At 47.6% G+C, this 22920-nt stretch overlaps 1 protein-coding gene across 3 annotated transcripts in view; it reads right to left on the bottom strand.

The window, feature by feature from the left end:
* Positions 1 to 22920, bottom strand: part of LOC141259451 (catechol O-methyltransferase-like) — a 164432-nt gene that overhangs the window by 34219 nt on the left and 107293 nt on the right. For all 3 annotated transcript variants that reach the window (XM_073675453.1, XM_073675463.1, XM_073675442.1), the window contains one exon: positions 12328 to 12607. In XM_073675453.1, coding sequence (XP_073531554.1) covers positions 12328 to 12607 — 280 coding nt within the window. The remainder of the gene's footprint in view (positions 1 to 12327; positions 12608 to 22920) is intronic.

Here is a 22920-nt window from a genome sequence, read left to right as displayed (position 1 = left end):
AAAACAAGGTTCTCTATAAAGGTATTGAATTATTTCTCAAACACTACAAAAAAAAAATGTAAACAATAGTGATGAGCGAGCACTAAAATGCTCGGGTACTCGTTGCTCGGGTCGAGCAAATTGGAATACTCGGGTGCTCGACCCGAGCAACGAGCCCAATGAAAGTCTATGGGAAACGCAAGCATTTTTCAGGCGGCTCCCCCTGGCGGTCTGCAGAGGGCCTAAAAATTGTCCAAAACGATGGGAATAGTGCTCAAATGACATGGGAACAGCATGGGGAAGACCCCTGGAAGCATTTCTGACTCCCAGTCACTGCTGTCAACAACGTTGTCAGAGTATTACGCCACTTTTATGGACTCACAATAAAACATACAAAAACGAAACCAAAATGGATTTTCCTGGGAAATATATTAAGGAACATCCTTTCCAGGGTAATGACTTGTATATAAGGCAAAATAAATAACCAAAACAAAAAATACTCCTCCACACCTTGGGCTATGTTCACACGTAGCGTTTTTGATGCGTTTTTTCACTTTTGCATTGCTTTCAACCGTGACAAATGCATTCACTGGGAAATTTAATTTTAACATTTTACAACCTTATCTGGCCATGTGGTGTGTGACACATCATCAGACACATGCATACAGTGCTGAAAAGACATGGGAACAGCATGGGGAAGACCTCTGGAAGCATTTCTGACTCCCAGGTCACTGCCTAAAAGTGTGCTCATCATAAGTGATCCTTGACGCATGCGAAGATGCCTCCCACCATGCACCTGTTATTGCAGACTTGCAACAATCATCGTCCACGTCCTTGTCCCAGTGCAGTGTTCAGTTGTCCCTACCTCATTCCTTGGAATGGAAGCACAAGTATGCAGTCAGCCACCCACAGGCTGCAATACTATATTGCCAAATTTTTGACAGCTGCTTGCACTTGAAATGTGGCCTTTTAGGCTCGTGGAGGTGGAAGCTTTTCATAACCTCATGCCGGCGGCGGCCGGGTGTCCATACTCGGTCCCCAGCCGCCACTGTTTCTCCCGGTGTCGTCTCCGCCTTCCACAAGCACGGGTCCCACAACATTACCTGTGCCCTCCTCAGTGCACTTACTGGGAAGGAAAGCCTAACCACAAACACGTGGACAGGTGAATGTGGCCAGGGACGGTACGGAGCCAGTCCACAGCTTTTTTTTGCTGAGAGCTGTATTTAGCTAGGTGAAAGGACTGGTATAGAGGGAAACCGCATCTACCATTGGTGTCATTTCTCCCAGGAAGTCCTCTAATGCAGCTTGTTGCAGAAGCAATGGCAGCCCGTCCAACATCAACTCGCACTTATCGGTGGTGCTTTGACACACAAACATCTTTCTTTGCGCATTTAATTTCATGAATACAGAGTTCGACAATGGCCTGATCTGCAATGTGGTTTAAGAAATAACATGCATAAGCATGTCCGATCCACATTAAAAAAACAGCCATAGAGTGTCTGGGAACCTTCCCCCACACTTTTCTTAGCCAGAACTGCTTCTCAGCAGGGTTGGACGGGCCCACCAGAGAACCGGAGACTCCTCCGGTGGGCCCTGGCTTCTCCTTCAGGAGAGTTCATAGTGCCGAGGTGAGGCCATGATGATGATAGAGGCAACCATCTGCTTAGTTTTCTGTTACTTGGAATGCAAGCGCAAGTATGCAGCCAGCCACCCACCCACCCATAGGCCGCAACACTAAGCTGCCAGATTTCTGGGCAGCTGCTTGCACTTGAAATATGGCCTTTTAGGCTCGTGGAGGCGGAAGCTTTTTATAACCTCATGCCGGCGGCGGCCGGGTGTCCATACTCTGTCCCCAGCCGCCACTGTTTCTCCCGGTGTCGTCTCCGCCTTCCACAAGCACGGGTTCCACAACATTACCCATGCCCTCCCCAGTGCACTTACTGGGAAGGACCGCCTAACCACAAACACTTGGACGGTACGGAGCCAGTCCATAGCTTTTTTTGATGAGAGTTGTATTTAGCTCGGTGAAAGGACTGGCATACAGGGAAACCGTATCTACTCTGGGGGTAATTTCTCCGTCACCAGGTTACGCTCATTTTCACACACGACCATGCCTGGCTGTATGTTCAGCGGTGAGAGCCACAGATCAGGCTGCTGTGTTACAGCTTTCAACAACGCTGCAGCGCTGGGCGGTTTGTCAATTAAGCATTAAGCATGTTATCTTCAGCACAGCCTGTTGACGCTTGGCCAAGGCAGTGCTGCAGTGCTGTCAGCTTGTGACTGATGTGGTCATTTCGGAGATGGAGGAGGAGGTGCAGGATGTTACAACTCTCCTGTTAGGTTTTTTTTAGTTTGCTGGTCACATGACCATTTTGCCTATTTAATCCGGCTCCGCCCTCCTGGCTTTGCTGGACTTCATTTGTATTTACTACTGTTGAGCTAGCTTGTTGCTCTATTGCCGTTCTCTGTTAGTTTTGCTAGGTCTTCGGACCTCTATGCTTTTTGTTGTGTGTGTTTGTCTTTGACTGCTACTATTTCTGCTAGGAGGTGTCCAACTTGTCCCAGTCCCTAGATCTTGTAGGGATCCCTCCCCCACATCTATAGATCTGCGTTCAGACTAGCCGAGGACTTTAGCGGGTCTGATCGCAGGATCAGGTTCCCCGTTACATCGTAGGGATCTAGTTTAGTTCTATTGTAGGGACAGATCTCCTGCCTTTCCTTAGTCTCTGTAGCAGATCATAACAGTAAGTCCAGCCATAAAAAAAAAAAAATAAAAAGGAAAGGATTTTCTCTGGGGAAAGACCTCCAGTTTTCCATCATGATCTCGGTGCAAGATTTGGCTCAACGCTTGCAGGGACTCTCTCTGGAGGTGACCAAGCTCCAACAACACGTGAGTAGCTGTTCTGGAGCGCATTTTGTGGAACCAAAGGTACGTCTGCCTGATCTATTTTTTGGCGAACAACAAGATTTTCTTTCTTTTAAAAATGCTTGTCTATTATATTTTCGTTTGAGACCCGGATCCTCTGGTGATGAATCACAGCGCATAGGGTTCATAATGTCACTTTTGCGCAAAGATCCTCAGGGAAGGGCCTTCTCTCTCCAACCTAGTGATCCGTGCTTTAGTTCAGTGGATAGTTTTTTTTCTGCTTTGGGTTTGTTGTACGATGATCCTGATCGTGTCTCATCTGCTGAGTCTGAATTAAGACGTTTGAGGCAGGGATCAGGTAATGTGGAAAAATATTGTTCTCACTTCCGTCGGTGGTCTGCCCAGGTAGGGTGGAACGATTCAGCTTTGAAAAGCTTGTTTCTGGCAGGGCTAGGTGAAAGGGTTAAGGATTTACTGATTGCTTATCCCACACCTGGAAACTTGCAGGAGGCAATGCAATTAGCTATACGGGTGGACAGGAGACTGCGTGCAAGGGTTAATGAGAGCAAATCCTCTGCTATGTCAGCTTCGAGTCCTGAGAGGTTCTGTGCTGACAATGGAGAGCCGATGGAAATTGGGGCGATGGCACCCCGCTCTCAGGAAAAAGACCGCCGACTTTCTGAAGGCTTGTGTTTCTATTGCGGAAGCTCTGGTCATTTTATTAAGAGCTGTGTGCTTCGTAAGAAGAAAGAAAAAAAAATGGTCAGTCATGCTCGTATTGCCTGTTTAAATTCTAAGGGGGTATTCCTATCTGCCACTACTGCTGCTCAGGATGAATTAATTGAATTTCGGGTATTTGTGGATTGTGGATCTACTCTGAATGTGATTGATGGGGGATTCTTGGAAAAACTTAGATTAGAACCTAAAACTTTGTCATCCCCTATTGCTGTGGTTTCTGTCGATGGCTCTACCTTGAAGAGTGTTACTCACAAGGTCTGTGAATTTCCCCTCACTATTAATGGTATTCACCAAGAAAAGTTGGATTTGGTGGTATTGGATAATTTGCCTTCTCCAGTAATATTGGGGTTACCCTGGTTAAAATTGCACAATCCTGTACTGGATTGGTCTACCAATGAAATTAAGTCCTGGAGCCCTAAGTGTTATGACAAGTGTTGTAACGGACGCATTGCTGCTGTGGATAGAGGGGAATTGCCTGTACCTATTCAGGATTTTTGGAGAGTTTTTTCTGAGGAGGAGTCGCAGGTTTTGCCTCCCCATAGAGACTATGATTGTACCATTGAATTTGTCCCTGGAGCGACTATTCCTAAGAGTCGTTTATTTAATCTTACTATTCCTGAGAGAAAGGCTTTGGAGGAGTACATACAGACAAGCTTGGCCGCTGGTCACATTAGGCCTTCCAAGTCTCCTGTGGCTGTTGGTTTTTTTTTTTGTGAAAAAAAAAGATGGCGGTTTACATCCTTGTCTGGACTTTCGTGAGATTAATAAAATTACTGTACGCAATCCTTACCCACTGCCATTGATTCCCGATTTATTTAACCAGTTAGTGGGGGCCAAGTGGTTCTCTAAAATTGATCTCCGGGGGGCATACAATTTATTGCGCATGAAGGAGGGTGATGAATGGAAGACTGCTTTTAACACTCCTGTGGGTCATTTTGAGAATCTGGTTATGCCTTTTGGTCTCACCAATGCTCCAGCATTTTTTCAGAATCTTATTAATGATATCCTTAGACCTTTAATCGGCAAAGATGTGGTGGTGTATTTGGATGACATTTTGATTTATTCGCCGGATCTGGAGTCTCATTGGCGGAGCGTACGTGAGGTATTACAGTTATTAATGGACAATTCGCTTTTTGCTAAGCTGGAGAAATGTGAGTTCGCTGTACAGAGAATTAGTTTTTTGGGCTACATTATCTCCAGTGAAGGTTTTGAGATGGACCCGGTTAAAGTTCAAGCTGTGCAGGAATGGCCTAGGCCTATTGGTTTGAAATCGATACAGAGGTTTTTGGGTTTCGCCAATTATTACAGAAAATTCATAAAAAAAATTTCTATTATTGTCAAACCGCTGACCGATCTCACCAGGAAAGGTGCTAATGCGGTTCAGTGGACTTCTGAGGCCATTGAAGCTTTTGTGTTTTTAAAGGAGAGGCTCACCTCTGCTCCCATCCTTATGCAGCCTGATGTGACTAAGCCGTTTTTGGTTGAGGTTGATGCTTCTTCGGTGGGGGTTGGTGCGGTGTTGTCTCAGGAAAACAAGGATGGAGTACATCCCTGTGCCTTTTTTTCAAAAAAATTTTCCGAGACTGAACTTAATTACGATATTGGTAATCGGGAATTGCTGGCGATTAAACTCGCATTTGAACACTGGCGTCATCTCTTGGAAGGTGCTGAATTTCCCGTTCAGGTTTTCACTGATCATAAAAATCTGATCTATCTTGATGCTGCCAAGCGCTTGAATGCCCGTCAGGCTAGGTGGGCACTTTTTTTCTCGCGGTTTAATTTTTCCGTTACTTACATCCCGGGTACCAAGAATGTTAAAGCGGATGCTTTGTCTCGCAGCTTTTCTCCCATGGTCGGTGTTGAGGAGGAAGAGGAGACCATTTTACAAGAAGGTGTTGTGATTGCTGCTTTGGACTCCGTTTTGGAGGATGAGATTCTTAAAGCACAGGAGAATGCCCCATCTAACACTCCCCATGGGAGGTTGTTTGTGCCTAGGACCTTTAGGAGAGATTTGTTTGTTGAGTGTCATTAGTCTCGGTTGGCAGGTCATCCAGGAATTTCTGAGACCAAGAGACTTGTGGGTCGCAGTTTTTGGTGGCCTGGATGGCAGAAGGAAGTCATTAAGTGGATGCGCCAATGTACTGTGTGTGCTAGATCCAAGTCTTCGCATGCTCCTGCTGCAGGGTTGCTTTGCCCTCTGGAGGTTCCTAGTGCACCTTGGACACATCTGGCTATGGACTTTATTACTGACCTTCCTCCCTCTGAAGGTTTCACGGTCATCTGGGTGGTTGTGGACCGTTTTAGCAAGATGTGTCACTTGGTTCCCTTCATCAAACTACCTTGCGCTAAGACACTCGCCAAGGCCTTTGTCAAGGAAATTGTCAGACTACATGGTGTTCCTACTGACATTGTTTCTGATAGGGGACCTCAGTTCGTGGCTCGTTTTTGGCGTGCCTTTTGTGACAGGTTGGGAGTTCATTTGTCGCTTTCATCCGGATATCATCCTGAGTCTAATGGCCAGACAGAAAGGAAGAACCAGGATGTTGAGCAGTTCTTGCGTTGTTTTGTGGCAGACAATCAAGAGGGGTGGTCTGAGTTTCTGCCACTTGCTGAATTTGCTCTTAACAACCATACATCCTCTTCTGCTGGGTGTTCGCCTTTTTTTTGTTGTTCTGGGAGACATCCGTCTTTTGGGTCATTCTCCAAATTGGTTTCGGCTGTGCCTGAGGAGGAGAGTTTTTCCGGTGATTTGGAGAGAGTTTGGACGGATGTGCGTGGTAATCTTCAGGAGGCTAACAAAAAATCTAAGAGGTACTTTGATAGGAAACGGCAAGAGGTTTTGTTTGCTGTTGGTGACATGGTTTGGTTGTCCTCTAAGAATCTGCGATTGAGGATTCCTTCTAAAAAATTGGGTCCCGAGTTCGTAGGGCCCTTTAAGGTACTTCAGATAGTTAACCAATCTGCTGTTAGGCTGGAGGTTCCTACGTCCTGGAGGATTAATCCGGTGTTTCATGTTTCTCTGTTGAAAAAAGCTGATGTGTCGGATGGTGACGCCTCTGCCACTGTTCCTCCGGTGGTGGAGGACGGGGAATATGAAATTTCCCGCATCCTAAATTCTAGACGGTATAGAGGGAGTTTGCAGTATCTCGTCGCTTGGAAGGGTTTCGGACCTGAGGATAACTCATGGGTGAGGGCGGATGATGTTTCTGCCCCCAGACTTGTCCGAGCGTTTCACAGGAGGTTTCCTGGTAAGCCTGGGCCTAGGGGATCCGGAGGATCCTCTTAGAAGAGGGGGTACACATGACCATTTTGCCTATTTAATCCGGCTCCGCCCTCCTGGCTTTGCTGGACTTCATTTGTATTTACTACTGTTGAGCTAGCTTGTTGCTCTATTGCCGTTCTCTGTTAGTTTTGCTAGGTCTTCGGACCTCTATGCTTTTTGTTGTGTGTTTGTCTTTGACTGCTACTATTTCTGCTAGGAGGTGTCCAACTTGTCCCAGTCCCTAGATCTTGTAGGGATCCCTCCCCCACATCTATAGGTCTGCGTTCAGACTAGCCGAGGACTTTAGCGGGTCTGATCGCAGGATCAGGTTCCCCGTTACATCGTAGGGATCTAGTTTAGTTCTATTGTAGGGACAGATCTCCTGCCTTTCCTTAGTCTCTGTAGCAGATCATAACACAGGAGCTGAACAATGTGATTACATTGAGGTTAAATCGGTGACGCTGTTTTTTATACTAAAGAAAGATCCTATTGTTTTGTTTTTTTTCATTATTTTTTTAAGACAAATGCATTCACCGGGAAATGTCATTTTAACATTTTACAACCTTATCTGGCAATGTGGTGTGTGACACATCATTAGACACATCCTGTTTTATTTATGATGGAGGGACTCTGAAAGTCATAAAGCCTATTTTTATAGGGCCATCAGATGGCCCTTACTATTCTTAAAAGGCCAGCAGTCGGCCCTCGCTATTGTTAGAGAGCCATCAGCCGGCTATGCTTTGTTGTTCCCATTATTAACAAGTGGGTCTCCTATACTGTTATTGCGTATCCAGTGACTGCAAGGGCTGCCAAAAGTTTGGACGCAACCCAATACCCCTTTGAAGAGACATAGAGGAGGGTCTCAGTAAAAAAAATGTTCCCATTATAAAGGAGCGGGTCTCCTATAATGGTAATGCCCATGCTGTGACTGCAAGGGCTGCCAAAATTTGGGAAAAACCCCACTAAGAATTTAAAGACACATAGAGCAGGGCCACAGTAAAGACAAATTCCCATTAGAAAGGACAGAGTCTCCCATAGTGTTGGCCTATGCAGTGAATGCAAGGGCTGCCAAAAATTTGGAGGCACTTCAATGCCCCTTGGAAGAGACGTGGAGGAGGGCCTCATAAAAATTTTTCCCATTAGAAAGGAGCGGGCCTCCTATACTTGTAATGCCCATGCACAAGTGTATAGGCTGACAAACATTTAACCCTGGGGGTATACATGAACATACTGTATAATTTTTTTTTTTACGGGCATCATAAACACCCTTTAAAAAAATTCTGTGGGTGTTGCATCACGGACCACGGTCACCCTGGTGATATGGTGGTGGAGGATGAGGAGAAGGAGGAGGACAAGAGCAAATAGCTAAAATCAGGAAGCGTATACCCATGTGTGGGTGTGAAAAGGTGCATGGGAATATACCTCCCAAGAAAAGACACTGGATTTGAGTTTATGTTACGCTGCTATCATTCGGTGGTGTTGAGAAGTCAGGCCCAATCCAGCCCTTGTTCATTTTTATAAGAGTCAGCCTGTCAGCATTTTCAGTTGACAGGCGGATGCGCTTATCAGTTATAATTCCACCAGCGGCACTAAAAACCCGCTCTGATAAAACGCTGGCGGCAGGGCAGGCCAGGACCTCCAAGGCATAGAGAGCCAGTTCATTCCACGTATCGAGCTTGGATACCCGATAATCATAAGGCACAGAGGAATCACGAAGGACGTTGGTACGGTACTCCCTCAGCATCTTCCAAAACTTTGCACTCCTTGTGAAAGTACCCCGTGCCTCAGGGCCTGTGCGATGGGCTGAGAAAACTCTCCCAGAACTTTGACAGTGTTCCCCTGCATCTGCTGGATTGAAGTTGTGTCTCTCTCGCCTGTATTCCTTGGTTGTCCAAAGAAGTGTGCCCTACGCCGCCAGCGTTTTCAGATGGGAATTTTTTTAATAGTTCTGCAACAAGGGCCTTCTGGTACAGCCCAATTTTTGTAGACTTGTCCGCCTCAGGAACAAGAGATATAAAGTTCTCCTTGTAGCGTGGGTCTAGAAGTGTCACCAACCAGTAATGACTGTCACCCAAAATTTTGAGAATGCGAGGGTCATGGGAAAGGCAGCGCAACATAAACTCAACCATGCGTGCCAGACTACTAACAGGCAAGACTTCCGTGTCCTCACCAAGAGGATGACTGACCATGCTCTCCTCCTCCTCCTCTCTGTCCTCTGGCCATTCACGCTGAACAGACGGTATGACAGCTGTGCAGGTAGTGCCGTCTATAGTGCATGAAACTAGCTCCTGTCCTTCCTCCTCCTCCTCCTCCTGTTCCTCATTGTCATCCAATCCACGTTGGGATGAGATGAGGCTTGGCTGTGTGTAATCACCCAGTATGGTTCCTTGCTCCATCTCATCGTGCTCCGCCTGCAATACATCCTCTTTGATTGTGAGCAGAGAGCGTTTCAGAAGACAGAGAAGCAGGATGGTGACGCTAATTATGGCATCATTGCCGCTCACCATCTTGGTGGAGTCCTCAAAGTTTTGCGGCTGAAACACGGCAAGGGCGGCGGAAGCTGTAGCTGACTTTCTAAAAGTCAGCATTGTGCGGTTTGTCACCTAAGCATATTAGCTTCAGCACAGCCTGTTGCCACTAGGCTGAGGCAGTGCTGCAGTGCTTCCAGCTTGTGACTGATGTGGTCATTTCGGAGATGGAGGCTGAAGAGGAGGAGGCGGCTGAGGAGGATGAGGTGCAGGAGCTGTAGACCATGGGGGCAACCCTGATTGACCTAGGGCCTGCAATCCTTGGCGTGTTCCGTCCCAAGGTCCGACTGGGTCCTGGCTTTCACTATGTTAACCCAGTGTGCCGTCAGCGAGATGTACCGTCCCTGCCCACAAGCACTTGTCCACGTGTTCGTGCTTAGGTGGACTTTCCCGGTAACTGCGTTGTTGAGGGCATGGCTAATGTTTTGGGACACGTGTTTGTGTAATGCGGGGACGGCACACCGGGAGAAATAGTGGTGGCTGGGGACCGAGTACCGAGGGACGGCCGCCGCCATTAGGTTGCGGAATGCTTCCGTCTCCACGAGCCTAAAAGGCAACATTTTGAGCGCAAGCAGTCGAGAAATGTGAGAATTTAGTAGTGTGGCCTGTGGGGCGTTGGCTGCATATTTGCGCTTGCGTTCCAAGGACTGGGGTATGGATAACTGAACGCTGCGCTGGGACAAGGACATGGACGTGCTTCCTGATGCTGCTACTTGAGAGTGTGCAACGACAGGTGCAGGGCAGGAGGCATCTTCGCATGCATCATGGACAGGGGATTGGCTTGCATGCACAACAGCGGAAGAAACAATGGTGCTGCCTGCAGACACTGTTCCTGGATCCTGGGGTTCGGCCCACAAAGTCGGGTGCTTTGCTTTCATGTGCCTGATCATGCTGGTGGTGGTCAGGCTGGTCGTTTTGCCACTCCTGCTGATGCTGGCCTGGCAGGTGGTGCAAATGGCCTTTTTGGGGTTATAAGCAGAGTCTTTAAAAAACAAGCAGACTCGGGAAGACCTAACAGTTGTACTGGCAAGTTCCATTGTGTTGGTGTTACGGGGAACGGTTGTCTGCCTTCTGTCTGCGGCCACCACACTGCTTCTTCCTGCCTGTTAGGGTGCTCTGCCTCCCTCCCCCTGTGTGCTGCTGTCCTCGCTCTGCATGTCCTCCTGCCAGGTTGGGTCAGTTACTATATCATCCACCACCTCGTCTTCCACTTCCGCACCCTGGTCCTCCTCCTGACTTTCTGGCAATTGTGTCTCATCATCGTCCACCTCTTGTGAAACTTTCCCACCGTCGCCTTCGTGTGACCGTGGCTGCTCAAATATTTGGGCATCGCTACACGCGATCTCCTCTTGCCCCGCTTCAAGTGGACCGGGCGAGAGGCCCGAATCTATAAATGGAAAAGTGAACAGCTCTTCAGAGTGTCTAAGTGTGGGATCAGTTGTCTCTGGGTACTTGGCATGGTGGGAGGAAGGAGGATCAGGGTGAGGAATATGTGGTCCAGACTCACGGCTACTGAGACTTGACCGTGTGTAAGACAGGGTGGTGGTGGTGGTGGTGGCTAAGTGACTGGAAACATTATCCGCTATCCAACCAACAACCTTTTGACACTGCTCTGGGTTCAATAGTGGTGTGCTGCGGTCCCCTAGAAATTGGGACAGGAAGGTCGGGCGAGAAGAAGTGGGTGTTTGTTGTGGCAAAATTTCAGCTTGCCCACGGCCTTGTCCTCGGCCTCTGCATGCACCATTACCATCACGTCCAGTTCCCCGTCCCTTGCCACATGCCTTGCCCATTTTAAATGGAGGACAGTATCTACCACGCTCACTACAAATGACTGAGTTTGGAGCGAACTTATATGTGATCCGTGTGACGGAGAAAACAGAGTTTCAAATACCTGGCCTGTAGGTAAGTAGTTTGAACAGCAAACTGCTGTGAATTGCTTCACTGACACACTAAAGGAAATTTTTAACGGAGGCCAGAAATGGCAGTATTTTCTGACAACGTATATGTGATCCGTTTGACAGAGAAAACACAGTTTTAAATAGCTGGATTTCTAGCGCTCTAATATGGAAAGGACCTGGCTGTATTCTGCAATGCCAACAAGCAAATGGCACAGAAAAACAGTGTTCTCTGGATTGCTTTTTAAGCAAATAATGAGGATTAAGATCCAAAGAAAAGTATTCCTGGCCCCTGAGACCTGGGCCTTTGTATAGAAATATCTAACAGCAGCAGAAGGCAGAATTGGAATGGAGCCTCTTGTGCTATATGCACTGCAGTCTGCTATATACCCTGCCTGTCTGCCTATATACACTGCCTGCCTGATATCTCTGCAGATGGATTAGTTAGTCCTCAAAAGGACTGCTTGTTAAGATGGATATGTGTAATGTACGGTTTTTCTGCCTACACTACCTAATACACAAGCAAATCTCTCCCTGATGCAGCAGCACCTCTCCCTACACTGTCTGATTCCGGAGTGACTGTGACGAGCATGGCGGCACCAGGTCTGATATAAACCCGATGACGGTATGCGGCCAGCCAATCACTGTAATGCCACAACCAACATGGCTACGGCATTACAGTGAGTGGCAGGCAATCCCTGCATGTTCATTGGCTTTGTAAAGAGCGCCAAACATGCAGGGAGGAGACCCGAGCTCCCGCCGAGCAACCCCAGAAATACTCGGCGAGCGCCGAGCATCTCGAGCAGTGAGATGCTCGGGCGAGTACCGAGCAATGGCGAGCACGCTCGCTCATCACTAGTAAACAACTATGTAGGTAACATGTAGAGTATCATGCAGGTAATTTGTACATAGCATTTAGCATTTTGTTACTTTGTACTGCATTTTCTATAGTAGACTGCGAGTTGGAGCTTACATGGTTTCTGGTGTTTTGATATGTGATGGAGTTTGTTTGGACTATACATATAACTGTATGCAGTTCATTTCTTTACATAGTCTTACCTTTTTGGTCTCCCACATTCATGGCCCATTCCTTTTGGTTACAGTATGTATCAATGTTATCTACGACACTCTGGGGGTCTCCACGCGTTGCATTATCCAGCACATACTGTAAAACTCTCTGTTCCTTGGTTTGATTCATGAAAAAAAATTTGACTCCTTCTATTACTTCGTGTAAAACAATTCTAGCAAAGGCTCGTCGTGGACCATGTAGAACTATGTACAAAGTTAAAAAAAGCAGTATACTTGCTGCAAATAGGAACAGTAGGTTGAGATCTATCATCTGCATGAGAAAAAAGACAGTATATTAGTAAGCAAGCTATTTACCTGCCTTAAAGGGGCAGGCTCATCATAACAATCTTTCTTTATACCATATGCACTAGCTTAAAATTATAAATGGACAATTATTTATACACAATCCATATACATTTTGTAATGCAGCGACTTGCTGGCATTACGGTAATGGTCCAGGATGTGTTTTACCTGACCATGTACCTTCCCCCTCAGGTGACTGGTCACATGACTGTGACATAGCACAGGTCCTGCACGCACAGAATGTCTGTCTGATCACATGACTGTGACATCAGCAAGGTCCTGTCAGTATGTGTGTGTGTGTGCACGGGATGCATATATAAACCCTGCTTGATGGGAGACAGGTGTGTTCTGTGAGAGAGGCGTAAGGCCTGTTCCCGTGTGTGTGGGACACTGACCGTGTGAGGCCTAGTGAGGCCGAGTGAAGCCTGGTGCCTGAAAGGCAAAGCCTGGATCCTGTGTGGATACTAGTGGTCTTGGAAGGCAGAGACTTGAGTAAGAGTCCTGAAAGGCAGAGCCTGGATCCTGTGTGGATGTCAGTGGCCTTTGAGGGAACGACGGCTGGAGACCCCGACCTGGGAAGCCGCAAAGCCACAGTGGTGGCGGAGTAATGGACTGAGACAGCTAAACCCGTCAAAGGTAATACCCTGTGTTATATGGACATTGCTATTTTATTACCTTGCTGAAGGCTGTTACTTGGGCCACTTGGGCCTGTCTGCTACTTGAGAGACTCCCGGATGTTAAGTGTGTAAACATGCCGGTGATAAACTAAGATGGACTGTGTGAACTGTGGTTTATGAAGTGGAATAAACTGCGGCATTAAGAAATACCGGAAGGACATTGCTGGTGTGCTTTGATTTACCCAGGGCAGCGAGTATTCCCCATTATGATGACTAGTGCTGCCTTAAATATGGTTCGAGAATGCGGGCAAGGGCAGCCCGGTTGCTAGGGGCAACGACAGTCCGGTTGCTAGGGGCAACGGCACAGGACGACGAGTGTGGATTAAAGCATCTGGCTGCAACTCGGTGGGGTTGCGAAGATTGGCGTCGCACTCAAATCCGGTTTTGCTGTGGCTCGGCGGGGCCACGAAAATTTTTCCGGGGAGAGCGGTGTGTGAATAGTGTCCTGAGGAAATGCAGGAGCAGATAAAAATGGCTGTGAAAGGAACAGCAACTGAGTCTGAAGCTATTGAGCGATTAAAGTGCCTGTTAAAACCGGAGCAGGTATTTGAGAAACGTCTACTGGACATGAAACTGGACATGGTGCAGGAACTACAGGAGCCGTGGGCACCGTATAGAATCGTGGCAGTGGACCATTCTGTGAACTCTCCGGGGGCGCCCTTGTTGTCCCAGAGTGCCCGGGGAGGTGGTAAGAGCTGTTGTGAACTGAGTCCTAAGACTATTGTTGATTTTTCTTGTAAAAATTCCCCTGCCGGTGTGGTTGTTTAAAAGGGGGCGGAGTCTAAAAAAGGGGCGGTTGTTCAAAACAGCGTGGAGGATAGAAAATAAAAAAAAATTACTGGTGGTGGGTTGGTACCTCCCAAAAATGACAATGTGACCGTTGATAACGGGGTAGCTCCAGTAGAAGGGGGTGACGTCAAAGTGGGAGGTGACCTGTTAGTCCACAACACCATGGGGAGTGACACAGACCCCGTAGCTGACGGTGACACTACGAAAGTAGAAGGAGAGGTCAGTCAGGAGGGGCTAGATGAGGTGAGAAAGTCCCCATCTCGTAGACGGCGCAAGGGCCACAAAAAGGTTGCTCCTGTAGACTTGGCTGAAAAATGAAAATAAAGAGAATGTAGTACTGTGTGCCTTTGCTTGAAGTGTGGATCCTCCATTAGAGGTAAAAGAGGAGGCGGCCAGTCGTGACCAAGAGCTGGAGCCTATCGGCCAGCAGGGTCTGAGTGACGTGCAGCAATTATGTGAAAACCTGGGGAACGTGTCCTCAGACCAGTTGATCCTGGAGTCTGAACAGCAGAAAATACACCAGCTTATGAGGAACTGGCAGCGAGACGTGGAGCAAAGCCACGCGGAATTTAACCAGTGGAAGGAAATGTTCTACGCAATTAAGGAGGACCGCAGCAAAATCAAGGAAGAGGTTTTGCAGTTGAAGCATGAGAAGGAGGCGCGGCAGGATGGTGTTTCTGGACGTGAACAAATCCTAGAACGACTGCGCAAACAGCTCAACCAGGAGCTGTGTGACTCCAAGAAGGAGTGTGGTGAACGCAGTAGGGAACTGCAACAGAGTAAGAGAGATTATGAGGATCTCCTCAAGGTGAAGGAAAAACTAGAGGAGGATAAGGCGGGTGCAGAGCAAGTGCGCCAAGTGGTTGAGACCACTCTGCAAGACACCCGTGAGGAGAATGACGATCTCCGGGGAAAGACCCTAGATCTGGAAGCTCAGGTGAAGGAGCTACAGATGTCCTGTGATACTCTCCAAAAGGCGGAGACGTACCTTAAGGAAACAGTCAGGAAGATGGAAGCTGAGCGAGAGAGGATGGAGGAGTCCATCGGAAAAGCCACAGACCAGGGCCAGGAGTTGACCGCTGGTGATGGGAGGTATGAAGCAGATACCTCCTCGAGTGATGTGGGCTCGGAGGGTTCGGTGGATGTCGGAGCCGAGATCAAGCAGCTCAAGGAGTTGCTACAAACCCAGTGGACGCAAGAGAAGCGTGAGAGACTGGCTATTGAGAGCCGAGTGGGCGCATTGGAGACGGAGAGGTCTGAGAGAGCTCTGCTGCTGGAAGAGCAGCTGAAACAGGAAGAGCTTCAGAGACGGGCCGCTGAGAGGCGAGTGGCGGAGCTAGAAGAAGAAGTTTCCGGGCTCAAAAGTCGCCTGACAAAGTATCACTCAGTGAACGAGGCCTTCTTGGAGAAGGAAAAGGGCGAACACGTTGCACTTACTCCCTTATACCATGAGAAGGTGGACCTGAGGAGAGCTAAGAGAGTGTTAACCACAGATAAATATGAGATGGAAGTGGTCAAGATGAAAATTCGTGAATTTGTAGCTGTGAGTCAGCTCAGGGGAAGCATACAGGGTGAAGAAGCTGGAGGTCAGTTGCCCCTGAAACCTGAGCTGGTTGATCGTCTGGAAACCACTGGTGAGACCGAAACGTCTCGGTACAAGTGCCTTGTAGATGTACCCGAGGATTTGAGGGAAGAATGCACCAGTGAGTCCGTACATGAGGAGTTTAAGAAGGCCGTGGGAGCCTGTAAGGTGTACTTGACCTCAGAAGCTAAACAGCTGGCGGTCCTGTCCACGACCGAAGTCACAGTGAAGAGGGTGGCTATCCTAAGTGACATGCACTGGCGATGTATTCGCATGAAGCGGTTTCTCCGGTTGAAGACGGAACAAGCCGTTAGACAACTGGAGTTGATGAGGAAAGCTCACAGTATGAGTGAAGAGGTCATCCGGGTGCCTCATGTTCTAGTGAGGAAGCTCGTTGGGAGAAATGGTCGAGCCATGCAGATGATGGTCAAGAAGTCTGGTGTGGTGACAGTAAGCAGTCCACGTGATCGTCAGGACTGGATACCAGACGAAGACGGCATGGTATCATTCTAAGCTGTAGGAACAGAAGAAAGCCTGGGATATATGCGCATGCTGTTGGAGTACCGAGTGACCTACCTGCAAGAGGTAGAACAGTTGAATCTCGCTAGATTGCGAGTGGATAGACAGCATCGTCTGAGTAGCAGAAGATGGCAGCCGTCTAGAAATTATGAGACCAGACAGAGAAAGGGCCCCCCAAATAACAGAACAGCGATAGCTGGAGTTAGGGACCTTTCAAGATGTCCTGAGAGTAGTGGGCGTGGGTTTAGAGGTAGTGAGACCTCCAGTAACTCAGGTTTGAGCAGCCCATACAAACGACCCAATAGAGGACGGGACATTACGGAGTCGAACCGGAACTTAGATACCAGGGCATGTGAGTCACACCGCTGTATGACTGACCGCTGGGAGCGGGGGAGACCTGACAAGGTTACAACTGACCGCTGGGAGCGGGGGAGGTCTGACAAGATTATGACTGACCGCTGGGAGCGGGGGAGCTCTGACAAGCTTACGACCCGGAAAGGTGACCCGACGAAGTCAGTGGCAGTGACAAATGGTAGGTCCCTAAGGAATGGGCTAATGTCGTTGACTAATGTTCCAGGGGCTGAGTGGCACAATTGTAAAGTACATGGTCTCTATGCGAGCTGGGGGTTATAGAGATTGTGTATATTATGTGTCCAACCCCACAAGATTGAACAGAGGGGGGGGTATGTAATGCAGCGACTTGCTGGCATTACGGTAATGGTCCAGGATGTGTTTTACCTGACCATGTACTTCCCCCTCAGGTGACTGGTCACATGACTGTGACATAGCACAGGTCCTGCACGCACAGAATGTCTGTCTGATCACATGACTGTGACATCAGCAAGGTCCTGTCAGTATGTGTGTGTGTGTGTGCACGGGATGCATATATAAACCCTGCTTGATGGGAGACAGGTGTGTTCTGTGAGAGAGGCGTAAGGCCTGTTCCCGTGTGTGTGGGACACTGACCGTGTGAGGCCAAGTGAAGCCTGGTGCCTGAAAGGCAAAGCCTGGATCCTGTGTGGATGCTAGTGGCCTTGGAAGGCAGAGACTTGAGTAAGAGTCCTGAAAGGCAGAGCCTGGATCCTGTGTGGATGTCAGTGGCCTTTGAGAGAACGACGGCTGGAGACCCCGACCTGGGAAGCCGCAAAGCCACAGTGGTGGCGGAGTAATGGACTGAGACAGCTAAACCCGGCAAAGGTAATACCCTGTGTTATATGAACATTGCTATTTTATTACCTTGCTGAAGGCTGTTACTTGGGCCACTTGGGCCTGTCTGCTACTTGAGAGACTCCCGGATGTTAAGTGTGTAAACATGCCGGTGATAAACTAAGATGGACTGTGTGAACTGTGGTTTATGAAGTGGAATAAACTGCGGCATTAAGAAATACCGGAAGGACATTGCTGGTGTGCTTTTATTTACCCGGGGCAGCGAGTATTCCCCATTATGATGACTAGTGCTGCCTTACAATTTTTATTGACTTAAGTAAAGAATTTATTTTCTGATCCTTTAGAGCAGGGGTGTCTAACCTCTTGACGTCTCTGGACCACCTTGCATTGAACAGTTGTCTTGGGCCACATAAGGACCTTTGGTCACATGACCATGATGTCCCCAAAGGTCCTTCTTCCCTTGGAAACTGCACTGATTATGCAAATTTGGCATTATCAGTAGATTTTCTGTTTTTTTTTTTCCAAGACAGGTAGCCAAGTGACTAACCATCACACTACATCTGACGTTGTGTAGAGTCTTGCAAGGGGCCTCTTTGAAAATGGGGGCCCATGGCAACTAAACTGCCACCCAACTCACTCCTATCAGGTCCTCCAGAGAACCAGTCCAACACTGATTGTGGAGTGAGGCTAGGGCAGCCTAGGAATGAGATCACTGCCAAGGGTTATATTGATGTTTTCAACAGATTTTGGAGTCCATCATTTTACATTGAGAAAGATTATTCACAAATGTAAACCATTCAAAACAGTTAAAATCTTCTTAGGTGTGCATGTCCCTGGAAATTCATCCCTAGGTGAGATCGTGTAGAGCTAAGAAGATTTAAAAAAAACAAAGAGGTAAAGCTCACGCTTTAGAGGCCTCAGTAAGCATATTAATTATTCAAGTCCATGTCGGTACAGTTAGAAAAGTGTGGCTTATTTGGAAGTGTTGTCAGAAGAAACCCTCTTCTTTAAAAAAAAGAAAAAAACATGGTAGCATTGCTAATGTTGAAAAAGCTGCATGTAAAGAAACCACAAGACTTCAGGACGAGATTAAACTAGAGATATCTGACCAAAATGCATAGCGCCATATTTGTCGAAAATCAAACACAGCATATCAGCACAAACCCCTCATGCCGACTGTCAAGACGATGGTGGGGGGGTGATGATTTGGTTTTGTTTTACAGCCACAGACTCTGTGCACCTTCCATCTCACCAACTTCCCTGGATACCAAAGTATTCCAACGTGAGGTCATCTATCCAAAAGCTAAAGCCCAATTTAAATACTGTGGAGGCTCATTAAGAGAGCTATGCATAAACAAATGCCCACAAACTGCAATTAACTTAAACAACAATGCAAAGACAAGTGGACCAAAATTCCTCCAAAATGATGCGAGAATGAATAAGTCATACAAAAAACTATTTCTTCAAGTAATTGCTGCAAATAGTAGTTCTAAACACTTCTTACAAAAAGTATCCCATTTTTGGGAGCAGCAATAGATCGCTGTTTGGAAAGAGAATCAATGCCTTTTTTTTAACAATCTGTTCAAAAATTATCCTTATCCTTACATTGGGATCAGCATCATATTTGCTTTTTGAAAAGGGAAACAGCAATGGCTTTTTTTAACAAACCATACAGAAAGTATCCTTATTTTGGCATCAGCAACAGGTTTGCAGTTTGGTAAATGAAAAAATGAAAAAGCAAAGGCTGTTTAACAGGTCATTCAAAAATTATTCCTTTTTATGGGAGTAGCAACATGTTTGCTGTTTTGAAAGTGAAAGACTTCTTAAAAAGCTGTGAAAGAATTATCCCTTTTCTGGGAACAGTTTCATGTTCACTTACCCTGTACAGGGTAGGAGTCTGAGAAGCAGTACATAAAGCTGTACAATACTATGTCATCCTGATGTGACTCATAAGACTGAGCAGAGGAGCAGGCGATGTCGCTTCTTGTGCTCATGGAGGTCAATTGGGACCTGTGTTTGGTAGTACTACTGCCTAGATGGCTGGTGCCAGTATTGGTGTTGGTGGTGCTGTCGCCAACACCAATTATTACCGCTTTGACAAAAGGAATATCACAAGAAATGCTTGGTAGGTAGGTCAATATCCAAAAAGCCAATAACGGCAATAGACTGCAGGATTTGAGTAGCATGCACGGCTGTGAAAAACAGGTGTGCAAAAACCGACATACACAGTTATACAGTTATATGAAAAAGTTTGGGCACCCCTATTAATCTTAAGCTTAATGTTTTATAAAAATTGGTGTTTTTGCAACAGCTATTTCAGTTTGATATATGTAATAACTGTTGGACACAGTAATGTTTCTGCCTTGAAATGAGGTTTATTGTACTAACAGAAAATGTGCAATCTGCATTCAAACAAAATTTGACCGGTGCATAAGTATGGGCACCCTTATCATTTTCTTGTTTTAAATACTCCTACCTACTTTTTACTGACTTACTAAAGTACTTTTTTTGGTTTTGTAACCTCATTGAGCTTTGAACTTCATAGCCGGTGTGTCACACTGTCTCTGTATACTGGAGGTAGGGGCCTAAGCTGACCCTAAGCTGGGGCCCTGACTAATCCCTCAACCTGGAGGTACTGTTAAAGGTACAGAGGTCCAGGCCGCCAGCGTAACCCCTACCTCCTGAGGATCCCTGCACCTAAGTAATCTAGTCCTGAGAAGGACCCCGATCACAACAAAGAGGACAAGTAATAATATGCCCACACACAGTACTTAGACGAACGAGACAGTACAAGGGAAAAACCAAAACCACCTTGCATACAAAGACTACACTACTACAACAGAGGGAACACGAACGGGAAAGGAGATAAATGATAAAGCGAGGAAGGGAAAATACACTCCAAATACACTTATCTCAGAAACTCCAAATACCACGATCCGCTCTGTAAGTCTGTATGAAAAGCTTTCACCGACACTTCCCAAACAGACCAGCAGGCATTTGAAGGAGACTCACTACAGCAGCATTGATTGCAGCTGGGCGAGGCTGGACCTCGTCTAGCACAGAGAGAAAGAGAATTAACTCCCTCACTGCCGAAAACACAAAGCACCAAAAAGTCAGCTGCGAGAAGTCAGGCTGTGTAATCGTGACGATCTTCGTGGCGACACACCCGTGACAGTACCCCCCCTTCTACGAGGGGCCTCCGGACCCTCAGGGCCAGGTTTATCCGGGTGAGTCGTGTGGAAGGCCCGAACTAATCGGTCTGCGTTAATATCCGACGCAGGAACCCACATCCTCTCCTCAGGACCATACCCTTTCCAATGAACCAGGTACTGAAGGGACCGGCGATTAAAACGTGAATCGATGACCCTTGATACCTGGAACTCCAAGTTACCATTGACCACCACTGGAGGGGGAGGTAAAGGTGACGGTACCACCGGCGCCACATACCTCTTAAGCAACGATCTGTGGAACACGTTGTGAATTTTAAACGTAGGGGGGAGGTCAAGACGGAATGCCACCGGATTAATAATAGAACTGATTCTGTACGGCCCGATGAACCTGGGACCCAGTTTCCAGTAGGGAACCTTAAGTTTAATATTCCTGGTAGACAACCATACCCGATCGTTCACACTTAGGTCCGGACCAGACACTCTCCTCCTATCAGCCATACGTTTGTATCGGTTCCCCATAGTATTCAGATTCTTCAGCACCCCTCTCCATACTGAAGCGAGTGATGAGGAAAATCGTTCCTCCTCAGGAACCCCCGAAGAGCCCCCCCTACTGAAAGTACAAAACTGGGGGTGAAAACCATATGCCCCAAAAAACGGGGACTTACCAGTGGACTCGCTCCGCCTATTATTGAGAGCAAACTCTGCCAGAGGTAAGAAAGAAGCCCAGTCCTCCTGGTTCTCTGACACAAAACACCGGAGATATGTCTCCAAGCTCTGGTTCATACGTTCCGTCTGACCGTTGGTCTGAGGGTGAAAAGCCGATGAGAATGACAAATGCATCCCCCGCCGTGCACAAAACGCCTTCCAGAACTTGGACACAAACTGAGACCCCCGATCAGACACCACATCGGAGGGTACCCCGTGAAGCCTCACAATCTCCCCAATGAACACCTGCGCAAGAGTTTTAGCATTAGGGAGAGCCGGAAGAGCGATAAAATGTGCCATCTTGCTGAACCTGTCCACTACAACGAGTATGACCGTTTTACCCGAAGACGGAGGGAGGTCCGTAATAAAGTCCATAGACAGATGAGTCCAAGGACGCTCCGGGATCTTCAAAGGTAAGAGGGCCCCAGACGGACGGGTATGTGAGGTCTTAGAGCGCGCACAAACCCCACAGGACGCGACAAAAGTTACCACCTCCTTATGTAAGTTAGGCCACCAAAACCGACGCGAGAGAAGATCCACAGTTGCTTTACTCCCCGGGTGTCCTGCCAAAACTGAGTTATGGTGTGCCTCGATCACCTTTTGTCGCAACTGATCTGGAACAAACAGTCTCCCCGGAGGTCCAACAGGGGCGTCCCCCTGAGCCTCCAATACCTCCTCCTCCAGCTCAGAGCATACTGCCGAAACCACCACCCCCTCCTGAAGGATAGGAATCGGGTCGTCCGTATTCCCGGCCCCCGGGAAACTACGAGATAAGGCATCCGCCTTTACATTTTTTGACCCAGGACGATATGTAACGACAAAATTAAACCTGGTAAAAAACAATGACCACCTAGCTTGTCTGGGATTCAGACGTTTCGCGGACTCCAGATATAGCAGGTTCTTGTGATCGGTGATGACGGTGACCGGATGGACTGCCCCCTCCAAAAAATGGCGCCACTCCTCAAAAGCTAACTTAATGGCTAAGAGTTCCCTATTGCCGACATCGTAATTCCTCTCAGCGGACGACAATTTTTTAGAGAAAAAGGCGCACGGATGCCACTTACCAGGGGACGAACCTTGTGACAATACTGCTCCCACCCCTACCTCGGAAGCGTCTACCTCTACAATGAATGGCTGTGACGCATCAGGTTGAATGAGTATGGGTGCCGAGGCAAAACATTTTTTCAAGCAGGAGAATGCTTGACAAGCCTTGTCAGACCACCTAGAAAAATCCGTCCCCTTTTTAGTCATGTCTGTGAGAGGCTTAACCATGGACGAGAAATTACGAATGAACTTCCGGTAATAATTAGCAAACCCCAGGAAACGTTGTAGTGCCTTAAGATTCTCTGGCCGATCCCACTCAAGAACTGCCCGCACTTTCCCAGGGTCCATACGAAAACCGGACGCTGAAACCAGGAAGCCTAAAAACTGGAGTTCCTGTACGGCGAACACACACTTTTCCCATTTGGCATACAGTTTATTATCCCGCAAGATCTGTAACACCTGCCTAACGTGCTCCTGATGAGACACCAGATCCGGCGAGTAAATTAAGATATCATCCAGATATATGACAACAAACTGTCCCACCAGGCGGCGAAAAATGTCATTAACAAAGTGTTGGAACACCGCCGGGGCATTAGTCAGACCGAATGGCATGACAAGGTTCTCATAA

This window comes from Phyllobates terribilis, unplaced genomic scaffold (assembly GCF_046119375.1).
Source record: "Phyllobates terribilis strain yellow unplaced genomic scaffold, ASM4611937v1 Scaffold_1__5_contigs__length_1240528914, whole genome shotgun sequence".
NCBI classification, from domain to species: Eukaryota; Metazoa; Chordata; class Amphibia; order Anura; family Dendrobatidae; genus Phyllobates; species Phyllobates terribilis.
The sequence above is the reverse complement of the archived record's forward strand: the minus strand, read 5'-3'. Positions and strand labels throughout refer to the sequence as shown.